Source organism: Limulus polyphemus, unplaced genomic scaffold (genome assembly GCF_000517525.1).
Source record: "Limulus polyphemus unplaced genomic scaffold, Limulus_polyphemus-2.1.2 Scaffold1219, whole genome shotgun sequence".
Classification (NCBI taxonomy): Eukaryota; Metazoa; Arthropoda; class Merostomata; order Xiphosura; family Limulidae; genus Limulus; species Limulus polyphemus.
Window position 1 is genome coordinate 38249 of NW_013666829.1, and position 11856 is coordinate 50104.

At 30.8% G+C, this 11856-nt stretch overlaps 1 protein-coding gene across 1 annotated transcript in view; it reads right to left on the minus strand.

The window, feature by feature from the left end:
• The window catches only part of LOC106462662 (protein MCM10 homolog), a 44825-nt gene extending 35168 nt beyond the window's left edge, over positions 1–9657 (minus strand). Inside the window, exons 1-3 of the mRNA XM_022389981.1 lie at positions 9560–9657; positions 4342–4462; positions 436–1119 (exon numbers count right to left, since the gene is read on the minus strand). Of these exons, the coding sequence (XP_022245689.1) occupies positions 436–1119; positions 4342–4360 (703 nt within the window). The 5' untranslated portion in view covers positions 4361–4462; positions 9560–9657. The remainder of the gene's footprint in view (positions 1–435; positions 1120–4341; positions 4463–9559) is intronic.
• Positions 9658–11856: the final 2199 nt, after the last annotated feature.

Here is an 11856-nt window from a genome sequence, read left to right on the forward strand (position 1 = left end):
TGCCTACTGGTCACTTGACTCGATTATTATTTGTCTCTATCTCTATCTATCTGCAATTATTTGCTGGGCTTACATACAAAAAAAGAGGGCCTAGAAAAGACTAGAGTTGCCAGGAAAAGTCAAGAACCTTTGAGAATCTCATGACATGTTACCAGCATCACATGACTTCCACTGTCGTAACAATACATTTATTACCAAACTAAGTCTAGCAGAAGAAACAAAGATAACAACACCTTGCCTTGACCTGTTACTCATGATTATTTATACACAAACTTAAGAAAATTTAAGTGTTTTACAAGGGAAACTGAAATAGCAATGCTTGAAAATATATCAAGCAAGAAAAATAAAAGTTTCTTGGAAAGTGGTTGATATGAAATCCAATTGAACTTACAGAAAAAACTATGGTAATTTCAACCTTTTTTAAATCAAACTTACAAGATGGTTTCTGTGCTGCTTGATTCTCCTGTCTTGGCATATGGGCTATTCTTTTTTTAATCAGTTGTCCTGTTTCTGTCAGCTGTTTAACTTCTGTAGGATAACGGTTACTTTCATCATCAGAGCTGTCTGTATCACCTGTGTGAACTTCACTAGTACTTCTTATAGATTCTGCCATGGACGTTTTACTAGATGTTACAATTTTTGAAGTAATACCATTTTTTGAGGAAGCTTGAACTTGATGATTAGGTTCAAATATGTTTTGTGAAATGTCCTTGATTATATTTGGATGAAAGTTATTTTGTTTGGGAGATGATTTTTTATTCTGCATGATGTTTCTTGTTGATGAAGACAATGATATATCAACAATGGAATTTTGTGAAGTTGTACCAACTGTTGCCTCTTCCTTCATCTTCTTTTGGCTTAATTCAGCTTCAAGAAGTTGCATTTTCTCCTTCATTTTTCTTAATTCCTCTTCAAGTTCATTATAGTTTTTATTTATGTCACAAGTAGAAGGCAAAGTTTGAACATCATGTTCTGCTTGCAATCTATCATTTATATTATCAGTCTGTTCTGCTGAAATCAGGACATCTTCCTTATATGAGGAACTGTTTCTCATTGTCTTTTCACTCTGTTCTTCTGACTCTGCATCCAAGAGCTCTACAAGTTCTTCCAAATCTAAACCTGTACAGAAAAACAATGCAATACAATGAGAAGTTGTATATGTATGTTGATTGATATAGAAATTTTTCATGTATCATTTCAGTATTTCTCTTCTTTTTACTTGTCATGATCTGTGTATACAAAATAACTTCATTATTTAATTATTTATTTATTCAAATTTAAATGTTTACAGTTTAAAATTGAATTACCTTCCTTTGAAGCAATAGATGTATAAAAAGGACTGTTTAATTCCCTAATAACAAATTTTTAGGCAATTCAAATACATGTACTGGTAAATTAAATGACAGGTCTGTATAATAATAAATATATTTACAACCAAAGAAATCTGCATAACCATGAAAAACATCTTAGAGTTCAAAATAGTTTCTTCATAATACAAATGTGCATATTTGATCTACAGTGAGACTTTTTTTTAAAACATACACGCATATAAGCTATACTCATTATCAAGTTGCAGTAATTTTGTTAACTTGTTTTCCTTTCAATTAATTGATTATTCTTGGCTTGAACATATCTTTAGTTGGATTTGCTAATGGTAAGATAATCTTCCAATAATTTGGTACTTCCTCAGCATCCAAAGAAATTCAAAATATTCCATACAAGTCTCCACTGTAAGCATACAAGAAGCTGTAAATCATAAAGACCTGGGAGGTTTGTTTCACATTTGTTAAAACAATCTAAGCAAATTTACAAGATGTAACGAACTTCAGAGACAAACTCTATGCATCCTGTTCAACAGTAAAAACATTATATTTTAGACTATACAATTTATTCACACACTTTACTTTGAGTCTAGGAACAGTAAAAATGATAATGTTCTTATTCCTCAAAGATGTGCGCATTCCATAACTTCTATTTGAAAAATGTTCATGCAAACATAAACTTCCTCGAACAACTGAATGAATTTAATAATTTGGACTTTATGCTGAAATCAAATCACTAAATTTTTAAAGGACTTGAAAGAACAGTAACCAAAACTGAGTGTCAGAGTTAAGTTCCAAGTAGCATATCACTGAAATACATAGGTAAAAGAACATTGACACCACTTTAGGTAAATGGGATCAACAGAAATAAAAAAGAAAATATTTATGTTTTGTCTGGAGAGAGTGCTGTCATGTAGAAAACAAACAAACATAAAATTAAGATGATTACAGTCATTTTAGCATTTTTGAACACTAATTTTATACAACTGTGTTTGAAAAAGCAAGAATAAAATGGACTCTACAGCTGAATAAAGTTAAAAAATGCTGGCATTTTCTCATCACTTACCATACCATCAAATACACAGTTTTCAGTGTCAAACTAGTTTAACAGAAAAACAATTTTATACAGTGCTTCAAGACACCACAGTATATATATATGCTCCACAAGATGAGTCTATCTTCACAACTTACATATCTTAAATCACTCTCACATTTGATAAAAGTTTGATCTACAAAAACATAAATTAGTTTGATTTTTAGAGGTAAGGTTTTGAAAATCTGTTGTTAGGAATAATGTAGATAATGAACATAAAATTTTGATTTTCATTAATGCTACAGAGGTTCAATGAACAGGCTTTCTTCTTTCACCATTTGCTAGTTTCAGATTAAGTCACTTCTTTATTGTACAAAGGCATCCATTTGTATGTTCATTTTGACAAGATCTGACACAAGTTAATTACTAAGAATGATTCTTATAACACTGGAAAAAGGGAATATAGCTTGAAAACAAAGTTGTTGGAAAAACAGTGAATGATAATAATTCAAACAGATAGTTTTATGACTAGGTATGCAAGGCTAATGGAATTCTTATAGTCTTTTTGGAGCTTTTGTTATTATTTTTAATAATGATCACATTGAAAGTGTATTATATACATACTACCTATTTTACTCTCCCAACATGTAGCTTTCTTATATACAAAATTCATGATTATCTTAAGTTCTAATCCTGGAACTCTTTATGTCCAGTTGAGGTCATGTAATAAATTACAGCCTGAAGTGTTACTTTTTGTAGCTTGTGTGGTCAAAGAACTTATCTGTTGTTTCATGAGATAGTTGCAGTGTTCTGCTTGACCTTTTATTTGGAGGATACCTTATGGATGTCACATGCAGCATATATATTTCTGCATTTTGATACTCCTTTTTTCTGATTTGTCAGTTAGAGAGAGAACATGCTTTGTACATGCAGTTTTGTGTGCTCTTGAGGAGATTTATGCTGACCCTCGAGGAGAAAAAGTTTGCCTTTTTGAGAGAACCAAGATTTGCCAGTGAAGTTTTGTTTGTGTGTTAATCTTTTACTCAACCCTTCTGCTGAGCATATAAGTTAACTTTTTTCAATCTTTACATATATTTTTATGTTACTTATTTTATTTGTCTCCTGTTCCTAGAAATCATGTAAAACATTATATGTGAAATAAAGTGTTTATTTGTGTTCAAACTTTTTTTTGTTTTTTTCTCTTCTGCACTAGTTCTCATGTTATCATTCAATCCAGCCAAATCTTCAAACATCTTATTATACAGGGGTGTTTAACTTGTGTGCCACTCTTCCTATAAACCAGTAACACTACAGTGTAAATGTACTACGAAGTTTGATGGCATAACCACAATTCAAACTTGGGTTTACTGCTGCCACAGTACAATGCCTTAACCACTAAATGATCTGAAAATTACCACAAGAGCAGCAGACTTTAAAAACTGTGTGTAAAAGATAAAATAGCAAACAACTTGAATTATAGCAGTGGCTCATCAAGTAGGTTCAAATTGTAAATAGTAAGATCTTGACTGCCATATTAAATACCCTCTTAGAGTAAGGTCCATCCTTAAACCAACAATACAACCCTGCATATATAGCTAACTCTTAACACATTAATAATCAAATGTCAACAACACAAACATCCCACCTGGCAACATAATTACAACAGTACAAGTATACATACATAACCCTAATTCAACAACTAAGCCAAAGATGTAACACATAATTTGAATCACCATTTATGAGGGTTGATTGACTATAAACACAGTGCCCTGATTGAGGATTTTTTAATTTAGAATAGTTTGAGCTCAAGTAGATAACTTTATATTTCCAGATTTGTAAAGGGTTAACAGTTTAGAATATCTTAAAATTTTGTTAGATAACTGTAATATTGTGAATGGTTAAATTCAGCTAGGTCTGACTTAGAAGACCTGAGATGGCTTTCATAAATCATATCTGTCAACTTCCTTTTGTTTCTTATGAGCTTACCATCATTAGTAAGATCCATTTTCACCTTGTACTTGTGTGAGCTTAGTTCTTACTGTTGTCCACTAGTTGGAAATTCACCAATTTCTTGCAAATTGAAAAACGTGATTTTGAAGTGTTGTTGCTGAAATAGAGAAAATTATACAATGTAATTTTTAATATGCTGACATAATTTATATAGCTTTCAAGGGAGAACATTTTACAGTGTGTTAAGAAAAAAAGAACCCCAAACAAGTTTCATTAACTTTAATCCATTAACCTATATAAAATACAGTGAATGTCATGTCAGGCTTGATTTCTCAAAATAGGAGGAGTCATAAAAGCCAAAATGCATTTAACCAAATAGAATAGTTCAATTACTGCCTACCCATTACTATTTAACTGACAGGGGGGCATAAAAACCCTATAAGTGTAGTGAGTGTTGGTATAATAAGCCTAAAGTACAGACGTAATGTGGGTTCATTTAGCCTAGAGCCAAGTGCATAAAATTTATTATGAAAGTAAACATACTGATTCAGTTTTGAACTTAAATCGTTTCTAAATTAAGCTATTTTCTGTTATATCACCAATGTTTTAAATAAAATCAAACCTCTTTAATCAATGGAGCCTCTAAGTTAAGAAATCAACAAATATTTTTCCTATTTTGTTATCTATACATTTCATTTTATACTTTCAGTACATAGACTAACAACAATATTAGGTTATACTTTTGTTGCTGAGCAACATGACATAAAAACCATTGTTGGAATGTAGTGTTACTAAAATGCACTGGCTTTTCTATATATTAGAAGTTGTTAATCTAACTGATTTTTACTAATAATTATTCTGTGAATATGCCACAAATTCATTTCATAAATGATCTTAATTTTGATTGGCTCACAAATGAATGTACCAATGTTTGACTGCCTCCACTGCATTTTTCTGCCTCTTTGTTGGTCAAGCTTGATTTCACAAAATTTATTTATTTCAGTTTGAAATGTGAGGTTAGGGTATACTATGGGGTGGGGGTGGTAGTACTTGCCCCATATTTTTTGATGAGCTGTATGCTAGTGATTGAAATAAATCAGACTAATTGTACAAATCTTAACTTAATCAGGTAACAAAAACATGTCCTGCTATTGATTTTTAAGGGAATAATATGAGAAACAAAGTGTGTCCTTATACGGAAAAAAAACAACAAAAAATGTTTGGCAATATGTCAAAATAAATTAATTTCATGGTTGTTAAACAATAATAAAAAATATCTTGTGTGGATATATGTGTCAAGTATCTTCAGAAGCAGGAAATGTCACCACACATTCTGATAAGTATATTACATGAATTCTTAAAGTTAAATTATGTATATGTTCTGAAATCTCAGAATAAACATATAAAAAGGTAACAAAAAATTCAGGCTGAATACATGTAAATTTTAAGGAGGTGCTTTTTTTAATTAACTATTATGGCAGCTTTAACCTTAAACAAAATAGCATAAATTTGAATTAATTTATTTTTAACAAACTTGTTAAGTGTAAATAACATTATCTCAAATTCTAAAAACTTTTTAAACGTTTGTTTTTGGATATTTGCGCGAGGCTACTCTAGGGCTGTCTACTCTAGCCATTTTGAACTGATAGACTAAAGGAAAGGCAGCTAGTCAACAGTACCAACTGTAAACTTTTGTCTGATTATTACAATTATAACAAACTCACAACCACAAAGTGCTGAATGCAACTTTTGTTTTGTTTTGAGGGAAGTTAATGGGACTACACATTCAGAGTCTGGCCATGATCAGCCCACTGTTTAAAAGAAATAAATTAGCTTCTGCTCTTTGAAACAGAACCAGTTGAAATTAATAATCAAGTAGGTATTTTTAGATAATGGTTCCTAATGTGTAATAAACACATATAATAAATGTTAGCTCAAATTCAGTAACTATATTTACAATGGTAGCAAATACCAGCAAATTCTGCTGAAAAAAAACAGATGCTGTATGTGTCCCAACTATGACCATGGCCAATTAAACTTCAGTTGAATATTATATTAAAAAATTAATTAATACTGATGAAACTTTGTTGAATGGATGGCAACTGCCTGTTGTAGAAACACAAGTGTAGAGGATGATGTTTCGACCTGAAAACGAAAGGCGGAAGACTTTCAAAACATTGTCCTCTACACTTGTGTTTCTACAACAGGTAGTTGCCATCCATTCAACTAAGATTCATCATGAATACACTGCCTAAACAATCTATTAATTAATATTAACTTTCAATCAGAGCAAGCTATGTACCTAAACTAAAGCAAAAATAAAAATCAACTTCCCAATCAGTATAGCTAATTAAATATCTTTTTACATTTCTACTTATAAAGATTAAAACTGCAGTTTCATCAGTTGGGTGCTCTCACTGTTAACAATATTTTCAGCCATAATCCCTATAATATCTCACAATCACAAGGTTCAGCCAGCTTAGATCATCCTAGATACACAAGTTAATATTAACAATGCAAAACAATTTCTATAATAAAAGTATAGTAATAAAAAATTAAAAAGGTAATGGTGTTCGATATACTATATAGCATAACCAAAACTGTTAATAAAAGTACAATAAATATAAATGATATGGTATACCTAACTTTGTGAACATATAAAATAAATTAACTAAACCTGAATACTAATTAACATTATAATATAAATTTATTAAAAGTTTAATTATATTTTCAAGAACTTAGATTAAGTTAATTTTATAATAATAACATTCTATAAAACATGAACCCAAAATTCAGGCTCTAGACTTACTTTTGTTTTGAACTTTAAGTTTTGTAATTCCTTTCAGATCAGGTAATCTAATAAATAATAAATGAAACCAGCCAATTACAATTTAAATTTCTAGAGCCTGAATTTTGGGTAATCTGTTGTGTCGCCAAATCTCATCCCCATAGCACATATGCGCATGCGTGATACACAGGTATTATGTCTGCCAAATCTCATCCTTCTAAAGTATGTGTCTTATAAAAAAAAACATTTTAGGTAAGATTAGTGCTATTTCTTTCCTTATTACAGAAATTTGGTATTGTATGTGTACTTTTATGAGGGCAATTTTGTTTGTATACTTATTTTAATTCATAAATACCATAGCTGCTTTCTCTCAGTATCAACTGCCATGCTTGTCACTCGTTTTGTCACAAGAGATAGTATTAAGTATAACTTTGCCACAATATCTTATCATTTAGATGGTCTTTCTGCTTCAGTAAAAATTGTGCTGTTCTTAAGTTTATTCGAGTATACACAAATTATAAGTGTTATCAAACGTCATACGTGTTATGGTATAGCATAGGTCTACTGTCACTCTCTAAGACTATTACTTTTATTAGTGTTACTAGTACTGTGTGTTACATACTATTAATTGACTTGTGAATATTACTAAGTGAAATGTGTATTTTAAATGAATAAAAAAACAGCACTAATAATATAGACATTTAATTATTTGTTTCAAGTTCTACAAAATGATATTCTACTTCTAGTATAATACTAATAAATACAACTGAAGTAATGTTATCTCACAGTCACATATTTCACAAACTACATGGTATATGAAAACAAGTGTTCAAAATATAACTTTTTTATTATTAAAGTAATAACATTATACAACATGAATTATTTCCTTTCATTTTGATAAAATAATATGTGGTAGTTTATTTTAACTACTGAAGGAAGTACTGCTACTACATTCTAAAATTCTAATGTGGCTAATTTTTGTCTTGCTTGCTAGCTTTCAATAATATTGGTTTCATATCAGGTTTACTTTTAGTACGTCTATGTATTATTTTAAAATGTTATGTTCTTAGGCTTATTCTTCTAGCCTACAAGTTGTTTATCTTATATAAACTATAATGTTAACCACAGTAATAGAACTAGTATGTGATTTGATTATATATAAATAGTTGGTTGTTGCTTTTGTTTTACTGAAATAACATATAATGTATTATGGCTATATATAAAAATTCTGTTAGATTTTGTTAATTGTTCTGAATGATATTATTTGTTCATATTTGATTTCTAGGTTTTTGTTTTGGTATGCATAAAAGTTGATCTAGAAATATGGCAAATCCATTATTATCTTTTAAACACTTATTGTGTATAATAATTTGTGAATGGTAAGTTAATTAAAGATGATTTACTATATCAGTTATTATTGTCTTTTGTAGTGGTGTAATAGTTCATTCTTTAGATGTCTTCATGACTAATAAAAACTGGACTAAATTCTATAGTAGATATATACATGAGATTGGCTTAATTAAAAAAAGTCACTAAGTGATATTTATCCAATGGTATATTGATGGAAAATAATCATGTGACTTAGTTATTGTTTAATATATACTTTTCCCATCATACTTTGTTGCATTTGTGTTAAATGTGTTGTTGAACAATAAATGATATTACTGACCCAAAGTTCAGTATTCATGTTTTTATTTAAAGTACCTTATGACCACCACAACAGTTTAATATATTCATACATTACTATTACTATTAGTACTATTATGTAAGTACAAGTCTTCGTGCGATATTTTCTATATAAATATAGGAATTTCCTTCTAGTTCTAAACATCATATGATAATTAGAAGAAAAAAAAAAAGAGTTGATAATTTAATTTCATTGTTAATAAATAACCGAATGTTAAATAACATTTTACAAATGAAAATGTTACTTGTTACATGCTCAGTGTTAGTATCACGTAAAGTATTATATTAATATTAGTATCTATAACATATGATATAGTATAATTATAAATCATTTGTTCACGTACTGAGGTAGGCTTAGAAATACACTATACAGTCTTAAACAGCACATTTTATAAATAATACAGAGAAATAGGCCGTTTATGTTACATGAAATGGTACTTACGAAATATATTTGATCAAAACCAAAAGTGAAAATAAAAATTAGCAAAAATGGACACATTGTGAACTGAAGCTGAAATATATGATGGGATGAAATTTAGACGTGGGATGGTATTTGGCAGAACTGCGAAATCCTATCCCCTGGATGAAATTTGGACGGGGGATGATATTTCATTTGACGGGAGACCGTAACTTACTAAGGCTAAAGTAAATATAAAAGTATTACAAATATTAATAATATATTCATAGTGTACCCTGCAGTAAGATCAAACACAATTAAACCTAGCTCAAAAGAACAAAATAATGACATATATATATATATTCACACATATTTTTACTCACACTTTATCTTTTCAAAAAATTGAACTTCAAAGCCTTAACAATACACATAACTCGCATTTCAAGTTACAAAGTAAACACCACACAATTTTTTCTCCTTTCCCGCCACTACCATGTCACGCCCTCTGCAAAGACTCATAAATAGTTATACTTGATAACGAGGTACCCACTTATAAGAAAATAAAAGTTTCAAGACGGCTTTACTTGGTAATGAAAAACTCTATCATATATGTACGACGTTTCGACAAGATTTTATCATCATAAAGGTAATAGTTTTTCATTACCCAGTCAAGCCGTCTCAAAACTTATAAGTTATACATATAATTTAAAACGACACTTATGCAATACATATATACATGCAATACTAAAATAATTGCACAATAAATAATTTAATAAAACAGGAACCAGTCATAAAATGACTCTAAATGCTTCGATGTTATTTTGCCACCGAAACATGTTGAGTAATTTTAGGGTTGGATCCTGTTTTAATAAATTATTGATTGTGTATTTATTTTAGCGTTGTACTCGTTTTAACTGTATATATGTAGTTATACATATTTCATATCCCATTTGTACAAATGTAGACATTATTATTTGCATTTGTTCCCCTTTGTGAACAGTGGCACAGTAGTATGTCTGCGGATTTATACCACTAGCAACCGGGTTTGGATACCCGTGGGGGGCAGAGCACAAAAAGCCCTTTGTGTAGCTTTGTGCTAAATTACAAACAATGACAACAACAACAACAATCACCTTTTGGAAATTATAACATACGGCCCCCTTCCTCAAGAAGGACATTGAATTGTTGGAGAATGTTCAGAGAAGAGCCACTAGGATGATACCTGGAATCGTAGCATTGTCCTATGAGGAGAAACTAAAATCTCTAAACTTGTTTTCTCTGGAGACGAGAAGGGTCAGAGAGGATTTAGTGGGGATGTTTAAGATTATTAAGAGTATTGATGATATAGATCCATCAAACTTCTTTGTGCTTAGCAGTGAAAACGATAAGACAATGTGACGTAATTTCAAATTTTGGCAACGTAGGAGGCGTCTGCAGTTTGGACAGTAATACTTTTCTAACAGGGTGGTTGGCTTTTGGAATGGCAGAAAATTTAACTGAGTTCAATAAAAAATTGGATGAATACATGAGTAGTATTGGGTGGTTATAACTGGGAGCTGGAAAGGACATCCTTGATGGGCTAATAAGCTTCTTTTTGTCTTGTCCCTTTAACATTCTGTGAATTTTATGCATTTTAAAACCTACCCACTTCTGGTGACTATAATGAACATTTTATTATAAATTTTTCAAGTTTATCGCCACAATGTCAACAATTTGCATAAAATATTACATACATTTTTGTACATTAAATTTTTGTTGTGTTTTGTTTTCAAAAGATGTGAGTTGTTTAGAAAAAAAATGGAATTACAAGCTATATCTGTTTTGTACAGATAGTTGTACTGTTTCTTCCTGGCTCAGCGGAAGCCTTGAGGGTTTATTACACTAAAAATTGGATATCCGAGGTTGAAAGACCAGAAATAGCCCATTGTGTAGCTTTGAACTCAACAACAAACAAGCAAGCTATACCAAGTTGAACTTCATAATCCCATTATATTGTTGCGTCAGCGAGATCACGTGACTATTCTCACGCCACCTGCTTTCTAGAACTATCCAGTTCCTTCGGGAGTGCTCTAGCATTTACTAGAATGGGGGGACTCACTACCTACACACACATTATCACGTCACGCCGTGACCATCTTATATATACCAGACCAAATTGATCTGCAGTGAGAAAGTATTGTTGAAGTTAACGTTCGTTATAGCGTTTGTTTTAGCGCGAATGTTGAAAATCAAGTGTATCGTGAAGTTATATTTAGAAAGAATAAACCAGTTTTATTAAGTAAGGACTTGTGTCGCTAAAGTTTCGTCGGAACGAAGTTACGGAAAGTTAATTAACAAACGGAGACGTAAGAAATTGGTGTCAGAAGTGGGATAAAAAAAGAGAGAAGATGGAAACGAGAAGCGGCAAATCAAACTACAGTTTAGCAGATTTGATGGCAGCAATACAAGAACAGCAAAAGAAACAAGAAGAGAGACAACAGCAGTTGCAAGAAAACCTGCAACAATGGCAGCTCCAACAACAAAACAAACAAGAAAAGAAACAAGAAGAACGAGAAATTAAACAAGAATAGAGACAACAACAGTGGCAAGAAAACCTGCAACAATGGCAGCTCCAACAACAAAATAAACAAGAAAAAAAAAACAACAATAACGAGAAATTAAACAAGAATAGAGACAACAA